The following is an 18,988-nucleotide window of genomic DNA, read 5'->3' as shown; positions in this document are numbered from 1 at the left end:
TGGCAAAGATACTGGAGTGTGATTTGCCACCTCCTTCTCCAACTCATTTTGCAGATAAGGAAACAGAGGCAAACAGGGTTTTGTGACTTGTCCAGGGTCACACAGCTACTAAGTGTCTGAGGTGAAATTTGAACTCAGGTCTTCCTAACTCCAGGCCTAGTGCTCTATTCAGTGTGCCACCTTTTATTTTTACATTACCTTTACTTTTGAATATATCTCTCTCCTTTCCATTGAGCCTGATACATGATACAGAATATCCAGTGATTGTATTAAAGATTTTTAAAAGAGGAAAAAAGAAGTGCAATAAAACTAACCAGCACATCAACTTTATATGCACTACTCCTCACTCATAGTCCCCTCTGAATCTATGAAAAGGAGAAGGTTTTACTAAAAAAAAAAGAAAAAAGGAGAAGGTTCATTTGTTCCTTTGATCAAGGGCCAAGCTTGGTCATTATCATTTCATACTGTTCAGTTTGGGGTTTTGTTGGTTTTCCATTTATAATGTTGAAGTTATTATGTACATTATGTTTTTGGTTTTTACTTACTGTACCATGAATCAGTTGATATATCATTCTCATGCTTCCCTGAATTCTTCATATTCACTATCTCGTTTGGTGCAGGGATATTCCCTTACATTCATGCATTCTGTTTTGCACAGTCATTCTCCACTAGATTCTCCAATCTACCCTCATGAAGATCAGGGAATATCTTGGTCAGCCCTCCTCAATTTATGGAATGGAAACTGAGGTCCAGAGATGAGAAGTCACATAATTCCACAGCAACTTTCATACCTCCTTTTCGTGGTTCCCTAGTGGCCTGACACAGGGATGGATGCATGGCTGGCTCTCACTTAAGTGCTTCTTGAGATGCATCGGCTCCAAGAGTTAGGGGTCATTCTAGCAGGCATGTGGTTTGCCATGTTTCCTTCAAGTCTTTCTTTTGGAAAAATCAATGATGACACCAAAACCAAAATGCTGGATTTAAAAAAAAAAAATCTAGGTCCCTTTAAGTACCATGCTGTTTGTAACAGCCTGAGTCAGAGATTGTATAGAAACCAAAAATGAATCAAAGTGGAGCCTCAAAGACAGCCAGCCAGGCCTAGTCAGGTTTCTGGACTAGATGGTGGCAGCCCTGGGCTAAGCTTGTTGTCTTAGGCCTGTGCACAAACATGGCACGTCCATTCCTCTTTTTCAATTTCTGTCTCCCTGTCTTTTCTTGATGAATTTATGATTTACATTACCAAAATAGATTGTGGCTTTTTTTCAAGGTCACAGAGTTTGAATCAATCAAATACTTTACCCAAAAAAGTGCATGTGTTGGAATGGTAGCAGAAGCCAGGGCAGTAGAGGCCTGGAGAGGGCTAGGGACGGGGAGTAATATGAGGAAATGAGCATGGGACTTGGAAACTGAAGACATGGGTTCAATTGCTAGCCCTGTCTCTTAGTGGTGTGTGACCCTGGGTAAGTCAATTGACCTTTGACTTTTGTGTTTCTTCCTCTTTAGGGGAAAAAAAGAGGATCTAGTATTGGGTCATCTCTAAGGACAAAACATTCTGTGATTTGGTGAAGTTGCCTCTACTGCTCATGAAGGGGCTAAATAAAGTACAGGAATTGTAGAATCTCTGAGTTGGAATGTGTAGAATTGGGCTCAGTGTGGTTATCTAGACCAACCCATATCTGGAAAAAAAAAAAAGAGCCCCACTATAAAATACCTAATGGGTGGTCCTCAGCATTGGCTTACCGACCTCTCATGAAGGGATACTCTCTGTCTTCTACCCTGGGACAGCTTTTGTTGTTAAGAAAGTTTTCCTGATATAAAGACTAAACTTTGCTTCTTTGTATCTTTTACCCATTTCTCCTGGTTTTGCCCTACAGGGCCAAATAGACCATGCCTAACCCCTCACCACATGACAGCTCTTGATATACTTGAAAAAAGTTTTACTGTACCCCATAAGTCTCTACTTGACAGGCTAAAGATACCAAGTTCCTTGAACCGATTCTCATACTGAATGAACTCAAGGATCTTCACCCTTCTTGTTACCTCTAGTTCCTTTGGAGAATCTGTAGTTTATCAGTGTCCTTCTTAAAACAGAACACCCAAGACTGAATATAATACCCCAGGCTTCATTTTACCAGGGGAGAGTAAAACCTCTTTTTATTCCTAGAAGTTAGACCTTTCTAAATGTAGCCTAAACTCATTGGGATTTCTTTGGCTGCCATGTCTAGAAGATAGTAAAACACCCATAATCTTTTTCTGCTGAACTGCCTTTTAACCACACCCCTTCCATCTTGTACTTGTGGAGTCAAATTTTTGAACCGAAGAATGAGGGACTGACTGGTGGGACTTGGACACTTCTGACCAACGTGGGCAGCCACATGGGTTGCGGCATCTACGCTTAAGGGAAACTGAATGCAGATAAGAGTTAATTGTGTTCTTCCCCTCATCAATGTGCTCCATGCCAAGGCATTCATCTGGAGCCAACTCAAAGAGCTTCTGGCATAAACAGCAAAAAGAGAGGGTAAAATAAAAGCATTTCCCCAAGATCACTCTCATGAGTTACCAGAATGGAAAGTGTATTGGCTCCTAGGCAAGCAGAGATGCTTGACCCTTTCCTGCAAATGATCAGAAGAAGTTCTGTTTCTTTCCTTAGTCTCTTGTTTCTCCTTAGCCTTTGCTAAAAATTGTAGAAGCCCACTCCTCAGTGTTGATGGCTTTCCATATTTGGAACCCTTCCTATTGTCTCTCCCCTGATCTTCCCCTACTCCTCAATAGTCATCCTCAGCTCTAGTCAGGTGATTCTCCCCCAGACATATCCAGATTGCCCCAATCTCCTTGCCTTTATCAGGCTCCTCCCCTTCTCTGGAATGGCTTCATTCCTCCATCTTCTAGCCTAGTACAAAACCTGCTCATCCTTTGTGGGTCAGCTAAAGCCCAGCTGTTCCTCCAAAGCTTTCCAGAGCACTCCAGTCCACACTGATCTCCTGTTCTCCTGAACTCCTATCTTGCTTGAAGCGGATTATCTAGTATTTGTTTATTTATATTTCTTTTCTTTTCTCTTTTTTTTTTGGGGGGGGGGCAGGACAGTGAGGATTAAGTGACTTGCCCAGGGTCACACAGCAAGTAAGTGTCAAGTGTCTGAGGCCAGATTTGAACTCAGGTCCTCCTGAATCCAGGGTCGGTGCTTTATCCACTGCACCACCTAGCTGCCCCTAGTTATTTATATTTCATCCTATCTTGTTTTCTCCTTATTTTATGTCGCCTACCCAGATAGATAGCGAGCTCCCCAAATTCAAGGTCAGGAGTTATATCCTCTACCAAACAGGGCGAGGCAAATATTAGATGCTCAAGAAATACTTGTTGGTTGGTTAATTAACTAATTAAAATAACAGCAAGAGCACTAACCCACCAGCATGGTGTTGACCAATCTCCTCTTCCATCCTCTCTGGTAATTGGAAGCTGCAGGATGTTTTCGCTAGAGCTACTCTCAGCCATGATGGTGTTGGCAGTAGGGAGCTTTCCCTATCTGCACTTACTCCTACATTCTGCTCACCTGCGGGCTCAGGGCACAGCTCTTTTCATTGACATTTCTTTAATTGACATTGGGCGATTGTGGGAATGGCTCTGACTTGGCTTTATGACTGTAATTGTTTTGTAATTTGTACATGTGCCCCGCGGTAATTTTCCATAAGCAGTGAAATTTTACAAGTCAAATAAAAACAGGCATGGGCACGGGTGTGTCTCATAGTTCATCCTTGCCAAGTAGATAATGTTCAACTGCTATCAGTAATTTAGGAGATTATCATCCATTTAATAACGATAGCTGACATTTATGCATTTATCCCAAAAGTCAATGCACTTTTAAGCTTTAATAACTTTTGGGACACCCTGTGTAGTGACTTAGGGTTATCAAAGCATTTTGCATACATTATCTCATTTGAACTTGCCAACATGTTCTTAAGGTAAATCTATCAAGCATCATCATTCCAATTTTTGTTTTGTTCAGTTGTTTTTTGAGTCATGTCTGATTGTTCATGAACCCATTTAGGGTTTATCTTGGCAGAGATACTGAAGTGGTTTTCCATTTCCTTCTCTAGTTCATTTACAGATGAGGAAACTGAGGCAAATAGGGTTAGGTGATTTGTCCAGGGCCACACAGGTAGTAAGTGGCCAAGGCCAGATTTGAACTCAGGCAGGAAGATGAGTCTTCCTGACTCTAGGCTTGGTGTTCTATCCACTGTGCCACCTAGCAGAAAAAGAAGCTGAGGTTCATAGGAGTTGTGACTTGCCCATGGTTACTCATCTAGTAAATGTTAGAGGCACGATTTGAACCCAGGTTTCTCTTGTCTCCAGATGATTTCATTGCCCATTTTGATCGTGAGTTACCTAGGATTTAGGAACCTAATAATTAAAACTGTTTACATTTCCACAGCACTAAGATTTGCAAAACACTTTTTTTCCCCAAAAAACACTTTCTTTACAAGAACCTTATGAGGTAGATAGTATAAGTTTTATTGCCTTCATTTTACAGATGGAAAAACTAAGGTAAAATTTGAACCCAGTTTTCTCTTGAAATTGCTTTAAGAACTTTGGTGACTATTTTCATTACAGAAAACTAGCTTATCAACTAGTTGTTGAAGAGCATAGGAAATGATTTAAAAGAAAAAACAACTGTAATTTCTTTTTTCTTTTTTAAATGTTTTGGGGGGTGGGGCAATGAGGGTTAAGTGACTTGCCCAAGGTCACACAGCTAGTAAGTGTTAAGTGTCTGAGCCTGGATTTGAACTCAGGTCCTCCTGAATCCAGGGCCAGTGCTTTATCCACTGCACCACCTAGCTGTCCCCTGTTTTTTCTTTTATTTCCCAGAATCACGTCTAGAATATATATACATATACCTATACCTATTTAAAGATTTTTATTTAATACATTTTGTTTTTACATGCCTTGATTTCTACATATCTCTCTTTCCCCTCCCTTATACATCAAAACATATTTCATAAGAAAAAAATTTAAAAGAGAGAAAATAAATAGTTAATTGATTCATCTACCAAGTATTCCACACCCATGGTCCCCAGCCTCTGCAGAGAAGGGATACATTTTCTCCTGTCTTCTCTATAGTTGTTTAATGGTAATTCAGTTGTGTTACTGTTGTTCTTTCCATTTTGAACTATAATAGTCTTAGTGTACTTTGTTTTTCTTGGTCTTTTTACTTCCCTCTGAGTCTACATGTCTTCTCACTCATCTCTGAATTCTTCATATTGATCATCTCTTAGGACAGAATAATGTTTTATTGTACTCATTGACTTAACTTCTTTGGTGATTTCCCAATCAATGGGCATTCACTCTGTTTCTGGCTTTTTTTTTTTTTTTTTTTGCTACTGCTCAGAGGGCTGTGATTAATAAATTGTTTTCTCAGGGATTCTTTCTTTCAGTCTCTGATCTCCTTGAGGTCTTGCCCTATTGGTGTGAGCTCTAGGTCAAAGGGCTTTAATACCTGCTTTTGGTGTACTGAAAACAACCACTAGACCAGAGCAAGTTGTATGGGATGTGATCTCAAAGGAGAAGTTTTGGTTTTGTTTTTGTTTTTCCGTGAAAAAGTACAACTTATTTTTGTTTCTTCTTCAGAACTGGAGACTGAAGGCCTGGAGATTGGGGGGAAAACACAAACAAAATAACAAAAACCAGATGGAGTCTGGGTATCCTTCATCCTCTTTTTGCCCTGTATGCATTTGGATACAACTGTAGATGAGCCTATCAATCAATCAGCAAGTGTTTATTAAGCTACCATTGACACTGTTCTAGGTGCTACATATACAAAGATCATTATGAAGAAGTCTCTGCCCTTGAGGTGCTATGGGGGAAACAACACATCCATATATATTTTGTTGTTGTCATTCAGTCATTTTTCAGTTGTGTCCAAGTCTTCATGACCCCATTTGGGGTTTTCTTGGCAAAGATACTGGAGGGGTTTGCCATTTCCTTCTCTAGCGTATTTTACAGATGAGGAAACTGAGGCAAACAGGGTGAAGTGACTTGCCTAGGGTCAGCCAGCCAGTAAGTCTCTGAGGCCAGATTTGAACTCAGGAAGATATCTTCCTGACGACAACAAGGTCTGCCTTCTATCTACTGGGCCACAAGATTAATTTGCAGATAGGGGAAGAGAAGGTGGTGGTGGGGAGTATCAGGAAAGGCCTTGTACAGGAGCAAGCACTTAAGCTGAGCTCTGAAGGAAGCCAGGACTTCAAGGAGGAAGAACGCTCTAGGATTGGAGACATCTAAATGCCCGTACACATACGCATACCACCTCTTCCATGAAGTCTTCCTTGGTTCACCTGCTCAATAATGACCTTACCACCTAAGACCACATACCTTGTTTTGCAACTGTCTAACCCACTGGAAAGGCATCATGGCCTGATGGCTAGAGAGCCTGAAGCCAGGAAGACCTAAGGCTAAGTCCCACTTCTGATACATACTGTGCAAGACACTTCATTTTTAGTCGGCTCTCTAAGACACTAAGTTATAGAAAAGTTATAGAAATTATAGAAAAGGTACTGACCTGCCTTGGTAGAGGCAGTTTCTTCACCTGGGAGTACTGTGTGCCAGTGAAAACCCAGCTGTGGTCCCCATCCCAATGGCTCATTATCTATGAGCTTCATGAGGGCAAGGGATGTGTTTTATCTCAGTTTGGTCAGACAGTAATCTGCTCATGGAAGAAACTTAAGACATGCTTGTTGAATGAATGCCTGCATGCATTAAATGGACTTAAATGTCTGCCCACACACATGCACATGGAAACAGGCACCTACACACACAGCGTGAACATCTGTACAAACATATAACTAGGTATGTGTGGTACAACTCAACTTAACAAACATTTATTAGCAGCCTGATGAAGCACTGGGAATATAAAAAGATGAAAATATACATGGTCCGCTCCCTCAGGGAACTTATATTTGAATGGAAGGAAGGGACAAGTACATGAGTCATTATGATGCAATGTATATGGCAAAGTGGAGAGAAAGAAAAAGAGAGAAACACACACACACACAGATAGAGATTGGGGAGGGGTGGTGAGGGAGAGAAAGAGACAGAGAGAGAAAGAGGAGGGCAGAGTCAGACAGAGGAAAGAGACAGAGAAGGAGAGGGGGAGGAAGAGACAGAAACAGAGAGAAGGGGAGAGAAAGAGATGGGGAGGGGAGGGGGGATTGAAGGAGGAAGGGAGGGAGAGAGAGACAGACACACAGAGAGGAAGAGAGAGAGCGAGGAGAAGAGAGAGAAAAAGAGAGAGAAATTGATTATAGACAAGATGATAGATAGGAGCTGGTACCAAAACTGCTGCAATTATATGAATTCTGATCTAGCCCGCCCCAGTGCCTCACATCGTGCTCCACACACCTCTTTGGCACTTATGAATTAAATGAAAGATAGAGTTGGATTAGATCAGGGGTTCTTATTTTAACTATATCTGAATAGAATTGATTTCTTTTCTAATCTTGTTATTTTATTTAATGCATTTAAAAACCTGGTTCTGAGAAAGGATCCCTAGACTTCACCAGATTGCCACAAAGTGATCCAAGACACAAATCAGGGTTAAGAACTTGCTAGACCAGATGAACCTTAGGGCCCTCATAGCTTTAAAATTGATGATTCTCCTCGTGGAATCACATGCCTACTTATCTAGCCCTTCCAGAGCAGCGGCCCTATAGCCCGCGTACCCATACAAACACATATGCATATACAGTCTTCGTGTGGGTTATTGTCAATAGAGAGACCAAAAACAACCATAAAGCGAGCGCCAGCCAAGCCAAACAAATAAAAATAGAAGATTTCTTTTCAATAATCATAAAAACTGTTTTCTGTCCTCTTTGGGGTCAGTCCGTTTTCAGTCCCCCCTGCCCTTATGGGAGGCCTCGGCTATCCTGCCAGTAGTTTTGGTGACCTCCCCTCTGCAGGAAGACGTGCTTCCCAACATCCCCTTCACCTTGGGTTCAGTTCCATTTATACTTCCTCAACTCTTTATCTGGGCTGGGGTGACAGGGCTGGGGCCAACTGCTGTTCCAGCACGCGGCTCCTTGTGTCCCTGGAAGCCTGGGACGTCTCTTAGACAATTTCTCATCTTGACAGAGGGTTTTGGAGAATAGTAGTCTCGTCTTCCAAGCTGAGAAAGCTGGGCCTTATTTGAGGTTTTACAATCTATTCCCTCTGTGTTTCCAAGCTTACCCCACCCCAATCAAAGGTTACTCTTGGTCCTTTAGCAGGGGAGAGCTATTCCTTGACTGTGGCCTGGCTGGCTGGCTGACTTTCCTACAGCAAACTTCAAGAAAACGGAGGCCATCAACACTGTGGTTAGGCCCAGGGAATGATGATGGATGGATTGCGATAACCATGCCGGGAACTGCAGAGTCATTACAAAATATCCATCTAGTATTGCCAAAAGTTTTCCAAATAAATGTGGAAGCTTTAGCCGAACTAAACTGAAGAATAACACTCAAAGGATTTGCAGCTGGAAGGGAGATTATCCCACCAACCCACTTATTTTACAAAGAAGGAAACTGGAACCGAGAGAGGAAAAATGATGCTCTGGGTCACATGGTGCCAGGCACTGTGCTAACAGCTAGGGATACAAAGAATGGCAAAAAACAGTCCTTTCCCTCAGTTTGTCCGGTAGATCCTAGAGATGGACAAGGTAAACTGGAAGCGATCTCAGAGGGAAGGCACTAGCATTGCTTGGTTGGTGTCCTTCATTCTCGGAGAGGACCAAAATGTTAGCACTATGTCGTGATCAAGGTGGTGTGTCTGCCTGTGGCTGATCAGACCAATACAAACCCAGAGCTGGGCACCACAGGCCGAGCACAAATAATCCATACACTAGCACCGACGGGCACCAGGAAAGGCTTCTTGCAAGAGGTGGGGTTTTAGCTGACAGTTCAAGGAAGCCAGGGAAGGCAGCAGATGGAGACAAGAAAGGACAGCATTCCAAGCATGGGGAACAGGTGGGTTTGAAAGGGCATGGAATGGACTGGTGGAGAGTTGTGCTTAAGCAAGGGCAAGGAGGTCAAGGAACAGAGCAAAACAAGATTAGAAAGACAAGGTATGTGACCCTGGGCAAGTCACTTAACCCGCATTGCCTGCAAAAAAAAAAAAAGAAAAAAAAAGAAAGGAAGAAAAAAAGAGAAAAGAAAAGAAAAGAAAGAAAAAAGGAAAAAAAGACAAGGCATTACCACTTGATGAAGGGCTTTGAATGCCAGGGTAAAAAGTCTGGATTTGATCTGATAAACAGCAGTTATTCAAGGTTCTTAAGCAGGGGAATAACATATTGAAAACAGTAATTTAAGTGGAGAATAAAAGCAGTAATTAGAAGCATTTTAAGAGAGGCTACTGAGTCTGGTGATTCTTGGATTCGTTGATGAATGCTATCCCCAGGTATATACAGAGGTTGTCTGTCAGCCTAGGAACATGGTTTTTTAAAATGTAATTCAGTGGGCAGCTAGGTGGCACAGTGGATAGAGCACCGGCCCTGGAGTCAAGAGTACCTGAGTTCAAATCCAGCCTCAGACACTTAACACTTACTAGCTGTGTGACCCTGGGCAAGTCACTTAACCCCAATTGCCTCACTTAAAAAACAAAATGTAATTCACACTAGGAAAGTCTTGTCTCAAAAACTGTAAGTTAAGGGAAATCCACATATCAATCAACTAAGATCATGGGTTTGGTTCACGTGTAGTCCAGTTCCCTTTCCAGTGGGAAGAAAGCTAATGGATCCTATGCTCAGACTTAGAACTTGAAAGAACCTGAGAAGTCGTCTAGTCCTGTCCCCATATTTTACTGATGAGGAAAATGAGACCTAGAGATATAGAGGGATTTGCCCAAGGCCTTGTAGTTATTTGCAGGGGCAGGATTTAGACGCAGGTTTTTTTTTATTCCAAAGCTCATACTCTTTCCACAGAAGTCTTATCCTCTCATTTACACAAGAGGAAGGTGCAGCCTGCAGTTGAGAAGTGACTTGCCCAAGGTCACAAAGATATTGTCACTCTGTTCCCAATCAGAATTCACAATGAATGCTCTTGGTTTTAAGGAGTAGCGTGGACAATGGATAATTCAGCATAGTCCATACCCAGTGCCAGAAGCAAGCCTCAACTCATTTCCTCTTGACCAGAGTCAGGAGAGTCTTTGTAGAGGAGGTGTGCAGAGGCAGCACATTAAGTGCTTCCAGTCCTCAAGGTCTCAGCATTGGTATCATCCTTGACTCCACATTCCTCTTCACTCCACATATCTAATCAGTTGCCAAGTGGATATAGCTCCAAGCCCGGAATCAGGAGGACCCATCTTCATGAGTTCAAATCCAGCCCTAGATGCTTACTAATGATATGACCCTGGGCAAAGTCATTTAACTCTGTTTGCCTTAGTTTCCTCATATGTAAAATGAGCTGGAGAAGGAAATGGCAAACCATTCCAGCATCTTTGCCAAGAAAATCCCAAATGGGGTCATGAAGATTTGAACTGAACAGCAACAATAACAAAATGTAAAATGGACGCCATATAAGTACAAGACAATTTTAGCAAGGGTAGCACTATTTGGGGGTGGGAGGTGGGGAGAATCAGGAAAGGCATTGCTGAAGCTAACTCTTAAGGGAAACAAGGGGTTCTGGGAGGTGGAGGTGAGAAGGGAGAACAATCAAGGATGTTGTCTGTAAGAATGGCAGTTTGGCTAGACTGCCGAAGTTGGAAAGATAGGTTGGGGCCAGGTTGTGGAGATTCACATCAATTTGGGAAGGAGGTCAGGGGGTCAGGGAAAGGTCTCGTGTAGAAGGTGGCATTTGGGTTGAGTTCTGAAGGAAAGTCAGGATCCTAAGAGGCACAAATGAGAAGGGAAAACATTCTAGACATGGTTGATGACCAGCACAACGTGGAGAGATAGGCGAGAACATGTTTATATGTGAGGAATAGCAAGGCAAATTTGGCTGATCCAGAAAAGGCATGAAGCCCAAACCACTTGTTTTTGTTTTTGTTTTTGTTTTTTTAGGCAACGGGGATTAAGTGACTTGCCCACGGTCACACAGCTAGTAAATGTCAAGTGTCTGAGGCCGGATTTGAACTCAGGTACTCCTGAGTCCAGGGCCGGTGCTTTAACCACTGCGCCACCTAGCTGCCCCCCCCAAACCACTTGTTAAGGGACAGTTAGGGGGTAGCCTCCTCTCCACACTCCCTCACCCAGATTGAACCTGGTCTGTGTAAGTTCAGAGTTTGCACTGCTACACTGTGGGTTCCAAATGAATTCAGATTGTTACTCCACCATAGTGTGCGACAGAAAGGTGAAGCCAGTTGGGGTTTTAAAGTTGACCATGGAGAGTTCACATGTCTAGAGCTTGACTATATTGGGAAAAAGACTTTTCTTTGACTGCTTTTTTTAAAGATGTTTGGTAACAGCTGTGAGGATAGCTTGTCTTTATCACAGGGTAAACTACAATCCTCCTTTTTCTGCCAAAATATGAACACTCTTGTGTTATTTCTAAAGTCTTTCTCCAGAGACGGCCCCTCTCACAACTCAGATACTTGGGCCATGAAGCAATTCTTTAACCTCTCCTACTATTATCAAGTGACTGAAGGAATTCACAGTGGGGTTGTGCCTGTGCTTGTGTTTTGTTTAAACAGTGTGCCAGAGGATTGAGAAGGTGTCTTTGAGGTTAAGTGTTCTTGAGTGAATGCCACAGTGGTGCCCAGATAGATTAAGCTCCAAATGATTGTCAAGCTTAGAAACAGAACCATTTTCACCTCAGCTCAATCTGTTGAACTACTATGTAAGCATTAGGACTCTAGTCTGTCTGTCTCTGTCTCTCTCTGTCTGTCTCTGTCTCTCTCTCTCTCTTTCTCTCTCTCTCTCCTCTTCTCTCACCCCTTGCCCCTCTCCCCTCTCCTCCCCCTCCACCTCCCTCTGCCTCTGCCTCTGCCTCTCCCCTCCCCTCTCTCTCTCTCTGTCTCTGTTTCTGTTTCTCTGTCTCTCCCTCCCTCCCTTCTCTCAGGAAGTCTTTTAACCTTTCGGAACTCCAGGGTCCTCATCTGCATAATGGGGACATTATCTGTGGTAGTTCCTCCTTGATAAGGTTGGAGTGAAGCTCTGATGAGATAACAGATAATGTGACAGTGCCCACCCTGCCCCCACTACCTGCCTCCCTTCCCCAGGGTTCACTGGTTCCCTTGAGGGGTTTGGGAGGTAACTAGTCTCAGTCAGTGTCTCCTCAGTTTTAGGGGATCCTCAGCACCTCAGTTCCATTTACAAAGGAATGTTTACTTGGAAGGTTTAGAAAAAAACAAAGATACTGACATTCCCGCCACACCTTGGGGGGGGGGTGGTGGATAATCCCACCCCACCACCCCTGCATTGCCTCGGTTTAACTCAATTGCTCTATCACGGTGGTCCCACTGAATTCTAAATCCAAAGCCCCCTGGGATCCAGTCCCAGCGCCCTGGCTCAAGGCTTCCTGGCTGGGCTGGGCTGGGCTGGCCCCAATATTCCACCTCGATTTGGGGACACCACCACTTGCATCTAAAACTGAAAAGAGCAAATGAAACAGATCAAAACCCCAGGCTGATTTCTCTGGGCCACAAGGCTTCGAAGGAGACGGGCAAGGTAGGACTTCCCCTTCACCCAGCTTAGTGCACAGTGCCCATGCTTCACGAAACAGGACTTTACTCTCCCTGCGAGCTGATAAAGAGAGAAAGAGTATGTGTGTGTCCCAGTCTGGTAGTTTTAAAGGTGGAAGTCTGTGGAAGGAGGCTGCTCCCACCCACTTCACAGGGGAGGTCCTCTCCCAGAAGCAGGTCCCTGCTGTCTCCCCACATCTTAGGTGATCTCGACGTGCTCCAAGCCCCGATATGCATGTAGCTCACTGTGGAAACCTCAGAGCGCTCTCTAAATAAAAAAAGGAAGACAAAAAAAACAAAACTAAAACCACCAATCTTGATGACTGGTGTCAGGCCTTACTTCTGGAGGTAAAACACAGGTCACCGAAGTTCCTCCAGTCATCCCTAGCAGAGGTACCAGGTTGTGCCACAGAAGGGCTGTATCTCTCCCTTTCCCTTCGTATTCTCAGTGACTCTTGTTCCTCATAATCATGAGGTAGCTAAGAGAGGGACCTCTATCTAAGTAGAACTCTGTCAGGAAAACCTGAGTTCAAATCAAGCCTCAGAAACATACTAGCTATGTGACCCTGGGCAAGTCACTTAATATCTGTCTGCTTCAGTATTTTCAGCTCTGAAACGGGGATCATAGTGGGCAGCTAGGTGGCACAGTGGATAAAGCACTGGCCCTGGAATTAGGAGGACCTGAGTTCAAATCTGACCTCAGACACTTGACACTTACTAGCTGTGTGACCCTGGACAAGTCATTTAACCCTCATTGCCCCACAAAAAAAAAACAAAAACAAAGTATATGAAGCACTTAATAAATGCTTGCTGATTTAAAAAAAAATAAAATAAAATGTGGATCATAGTAGTACCTTATCACACAGGGTTGTTATGAGGATCAAATAAGGTAAAATTTTGGGAGGAAAAAATACACATAGTACAGTGCCTGGCCCTTAGTAGGTAGGATATAAATGTTCTCTTCCCTTCCTTTTCATCTCCACAAAGACTTGGGGACTAGGGCAGCTAGGTGGCACAGTGGATAAAGCACCGGCCCTGGATTCAGGAGGACCTGAGTTCAAATCCGGCCTCAGACACTTGACACTTACTAGCTGTGTGACCCTGGGCAAGTCATTTAATCATGTCTGCCTCAGTTTTCTTATCTGTAAAATTTCTGCCTGAATTTCAAAGACTTCCTACAATTTTCTGCTCCACATTTCCAGTGTTCAAATTCCTTCCCTTTATTTTCCTCTGTTGACAAACCGGAGTATTCTCTGACCCTCCCTTTACTTTACCCTGATCTTTTTTTACCTTCCTGCTTCTGCTCATTCTTTTCTTCCTCCTCTTCTCTATATGTTGCATCACTGCTGCTGTTGCTGCTCATTGCTTTTGATCATGTCCGACTCTTCATGACCCCATTTGGAGTTTTCTTGGCAGAGATCCTGGAGGGGTTGGCCATTTCCTTCTCCTGCTCATTTTACAGGTGAGGAAACTGAGGCAAACAGAGTTAAGTGTTTTCCCAGAGTTATACAAGCTAGTAAGTGTCTGAGACCAGATTTCAGCTCAGTAAAGCGAGTCTTCCTGATCCCAGGCCCAGCACTCTATCTACGCTACCACCTAGCTGACCGTGTTAGATTACTACTTAACCTTTAAAGCCCAGCTCAAATGTTACTGACTCCAGGCAGCCTTCCCTGATCTCCAGGACTCAAATAGCACTTTAGTCAGTCAACAAGCTCTTACTATATGCCAGACCCTGTGCTAAACACCAGGGATATGAAAGGCAGTCAGTTAACAAGCATTTATTAAGTGCCTGTTATATGTCAGGCCCTGTGCTAGGAGCTGGGGATTCAGAGAAAGGCAATAGACAGGCCCTGCTCTCAGGGAACTTACACTCTAATGGGGGAGACAACACTCAAACAACCTTGGGCAAAGGACAAATTGGAGATAATCTCTGAGGTAAGGCTCTAGCATTTGGAAAGGCAATGACACAAAACCAGCCCCTGGCTCATTTTAATGGAGGAGACACCATTTAGATAGATACCTGGGAGAAAAGACTCTCAGAAAAGAAGCAAGTGATCTGAAAGGGGAAAGCCTTGGCAGCTGGGATGACCAGAAAAGGCCTCCTGCAGAAAATGGCCTTTGAGCTGGCCCGGCAAAGGAAGCCAGATACTCTTTGTCTCATAGATGCCTCACATAACATCTCCTGTGTTTACCTGTGCTCCCTGAGTACAGTGAATCTGTCTCATCTTCACTTTGCATCGTCCCCTAGCAAGTAGCCCAAGGTTCTACAAACAAGGAGCAGTTAAGAAGTGCTTGGGCTGGGAAGGAGGCTCGGGGGTGCTTTGCTAAGGCAGCTGATTGGAGAGACTAGCAAAGAGAGACATTTTCTCCCGTGTGCTGGCTGTTATTCCTCCAACTGCAGTCGTTCGTGTGCTGTGTCAGCACATTTTGGAGCTAGTCCCTATACTCTCTGGAAGTCGGAAATTGGGTCACATGCTGGAGAGGAGAGAGTTGAAAATATTTCCTGCCCCCACCACTGCACTGAGTGAATAATGTTAAACAATGTCAACAAGTTCAAGTTCACAGACCCCCCTCAACAAAAATGCTCCGGAGGCCCTCTTACTCTTTGTTTGAAAGGAATAATAATAATAATAAGCAGCTTTCTGGTTTCCTTTGGTGGGGGCATCCTTTCTGATGCCCCGCAGTACAGAGGCTACTGAGTGGGGCTCACACTAATCCTTGGCACTAAACTCATTAGGGGGAAAGGGGAAACAATATGTATTTATATCGTGACTACCACATACCAGGCATTGTGCTAAGTGCTTTTTCAAATATTTGCTCATTTGATCCTTATAACACTCCTGCAAGGTAGGGGTTGTTATCATCTTTATTTTACAGTTGATGAAACTGAGACAGACAGGGCTAAAATGACTTGCCCAGGGCCACACAGCTAGGAAGTACCTGAGGCAGGATTTGAACTCAAGTCTTACTGACTCCAGATCCAGGTTCCCTAGTTGTAATTGTTGTGGTTGTTCAGTCGTCTCAGTCGCGTTACACTCTTCGTGACCCCATTTGGGGTTTTCTTGGCAAAGATACTGGACTGGTTTGCTATTTCCTCATCTTTAAAATGAGGAAACTGAGGAAAGGAGGGTTAAATGACTTGCCTAGGGTCAGACAGCTAGGAAGTATCTGAGATAGGATTTGAACTCAGGGCTTCCTGTCTCCAGACCAAGGCTCCCTAAGGGTAATTCATATTGTATGAATATGAACTGGAGAGCAGATGAGTCAGGCCTTGACTTATCTCTAGACAAGGCACACACTAAGATAGCTCTATTACTGCCGAGACCTTAGTATCTCAGATTTATAGCTGGAAGGGACCCTCTAGCCTGTGAAGTCCAGCCTTGTCACAGGGACCAGCTCAGCATCCCACATACAGCCTATAAATATCTGAGGCATCAGGAGGTAGGATTCCAACCCAGGTCTTTCTGGATCCAAGTCCGGTCCACCATTTTGCCTAGACCTTTCCTTGCCTCTATTGCCTTGCCTGCTTCTACATCCTTGTTGTTGCCAGACGGATATTCCTAAAACATTCTTTTCCTCAAGTCATTTGCCTGCCTGCAGTGGCCTCTCCTTGCCCTTGGGGGTGAAGGCCAAATTGCTTAATGTGGTATTCGAGGGCCATCTACTCCACCCCTCCACCCCGTTTCCTATTTCCCTTCACATATGTTTAACTCCCTCTTTCCTTGTTGGGATTATCTTCTTGTTTCCTTTCTTCCCCATGTGCCACGTTCATTCCAGAGATAGAAAATAGGAACACAAACAGTTAGATTTTTGTGACTTTGGTCCCATCCACTACTGCCACCCCAACCTCCCTCTGCTTTTCTTAGAAAAACGCCTTCCACCTCTTTCTCTACCTTTCCAAACCTGGGCCTTCTGTTAAGGCCCAGCTTCCACAAACCGTTCCCCATGCTCTTCAGGCCTTCTCATTAACTTCCTCTTCATCTGCACTGCCATGTGTTGGGAGTCTGTACCACCCTTGATTCCACATAGTCTTATGTTGATCGCTGTGTGTTGGTCATACTGCAGAGGGTCTTTTTTGTACATGGGCAGCCCTTTATGGTTTTCAGATGGCTTCCATATAAATAATCTGGACTTTGATGACTCTGGAAGAGAGAGTGAGGCTGATGACGTCATGCAACTCTGTCTCATTGAACTGCAATTCACGCACTAGTCAAGATAACACCCCTCGATGTCATCGATCCTCTTTCTAATTAATGAAGACATAGATAATCTTATTAGATTTTCACAGCAGTCCTGTGAGGGAGGCAAGGCCAATATTTTCAACCCCCAATCAAGACAAAGAAACTGAGACTCTTCTGAAGGAAAAGATCCTTCAGAGGCCCCTTCCAGTGATTAACATTCTTTATTTCTCTCAGTTGAAAACTGTCAGTTAGAGTTTGATGTCCTGTTAGAAGCTTTACTTAGCTAGTCTCAGCAATACAATGATCCAAGACAGTCCCAAAGGACTAATGATGAAACATACTATCCACCTTCAGAGAAAGGACTGATATTGATTGAATACAGACTGAAGCATGCGATTTTTCACTTTCTTTCATTTTTTTTCCTTTTATCCAAGCCTTCTTGTACAAAATGACTAATATGGAAATGTTTTACATCATTGCACATGTACAACCTATATCTGATTGCTTACCACCTCAGGGAGGGGGAAGTTATGGAGGGATAAAACAAAAGTGTTACAAGTCTTAGAACATTGTTCTTTCAGCTAGATCTTCAGCTTCTTGAGGGCAGAACGTGGGACCACTTTTGTATCAATGTGTAGCGTAGGGTAATAAATTAATATTTGTCTTTTTTAAAATTTTAAAAAAATATTTGTCTTCTTAATGATTTGTAAAAACTCTAGTATATTACCCCATTTTATCAAGAGTCCCTCCCCTGTTCTGGGGGAGAAAGGAAAAAAATATTTTTTTTGGTAAAACACAGGCTTCATTTTAATAGCCATAGGGGAACCCCTTAGGATATCATCTAAGAAAGACTTCCTTGTTTCAGATTTCCATGGGAGATGCCTCCCTAGCCAACCGGATATGTCAGTTCAGGACAAAGCCTGTATCCCATGTTAATGGTGTGCCTATTTTTTTTTTTTGTCACTAAAAAAGAACTGTGGTTTATTCTTTTGTCTATGCAGGGATTTGAAACTGGATAATATTCTTCTCGATGCAGAAGGTCACTGTAAGCTGGCTGATTTTGGGATGTGTAAGGAAGGAATTTTGAATGGTGTGACCACAACCACCTTCTGTGGGACTCCTGATTACATTGCACCAGAGGTGAGTGCTCCATCCACAGTGGTCTGAACAGCCCACAAAAGGTGGGCAGCTTCTCCCAGCCACTGTGCTGGCCTTGAAGGAACTATCATCGTCTTGGGGAGGGGGGAGGTGGAAGAGAAGCCTGTTGAATTCAATCAGAGGGAACTGGCCAGGATTGTCACCTGCTCAAAGCCCCGAACTAAGAGAAACACATCACACCCCAGTGCTTTCTTCACTGCTTTCCAACCTATGAGGACTAGAAGAGCAGCAAGGAATTAAGAATTGCTAAAAATAAATCAATGGCTCTTTATCACCCCAAGGGATTTGATTTGGACTTTTTTTTTTTCTCCCTCAAAAGCAACAGGACAGGATACAGAAGGGAAGGGAAATTTAACCTGTATGTTTAAATTGAAAATGGGTCATTTTATTGCATGTTGGTGGTTTTAAAAGTGAAAACAAATAAACTCATCCTAGTTTGTGTTTGTTCTCAGCTTCTCCAAACCAACCTGGTTGTAGGGCAATAAAGATCATTTTTGGCATGGCCTAGGACAGGTGCTTGAAAAGGACCAGTTGGGAAGGTCTTGAATGATAATAAAATGGAAACGAGTGCCTCTTCACAAGCCATTGCCTCCCCTTACCACAGGGATGCTCCGTAGGTCATTCATCTTCAAAGCTCTTGTCAGATACCTCACTCGACATGTGAATTCTCTGAAGAGCAGAGAGGACCAGTCCATCCTTGATTCATATGCTCCTTCTGGGAGTGCTCTAGGAAGCTCAGGCGTGGGAAGTCAGGAAGCCCATTCTGGACCCAGCGCCACCACTAATCTACTGTGTAACCTCAATCCAGTCACCAAACCTCTCTGACAGGTTCCTCCTCTGACAGATGGGGGAGAGCTGGAGGACCTGCCCTAATAGGGCTATTGGGAAAACGTAAAGGAGATTACCTAGGTGGAAGTGGAAAGCATGAGCGGCTATATAAGCAAATATAACTAAACATCTGGGTGTAATGATTGGAGGTCATTAGAGGTGAGGGATAAAAAGAAGGCGAG

General features: G+C 43.5%; 1 protein-coding gene across 1 annotated transcript in view; it reads left to right on the top strand.

The window, feature by feature from the left end:
* PRKCE (protein kinase C epsilon) overlaps positions 1-18,988 on the top strand; it is a 667,851-nt gene that overhangs the window by 593,135 nt on the left and 55,728 nt on the right. Inside the window, 1 exon segment of the mRNA XM_043984305.1 lies at positions 17,822-17,960. Within this exon segment, the coding sequence (XP_043840240.1) occupies positions 17,822-17,960 (139 nt within the window).

This window comes from Dromiciops gliroides, chromosome 2 (assembly GCF_019393635.1).
Source record: "Dromiciops gliroides isolate mDroGli1 chromosome 2, mDroGli1.pri, whole genome shotgun sequence".
NCBI lineage: Eukaryota > Metazoa > Chordata > Mammalia > Microbiotheria > Microbiotheriidae > Dromiciops > Dromiciops gliroides.
This window is presented reverse-complemented; position numbering and strand designations above follow the sequence as displayed.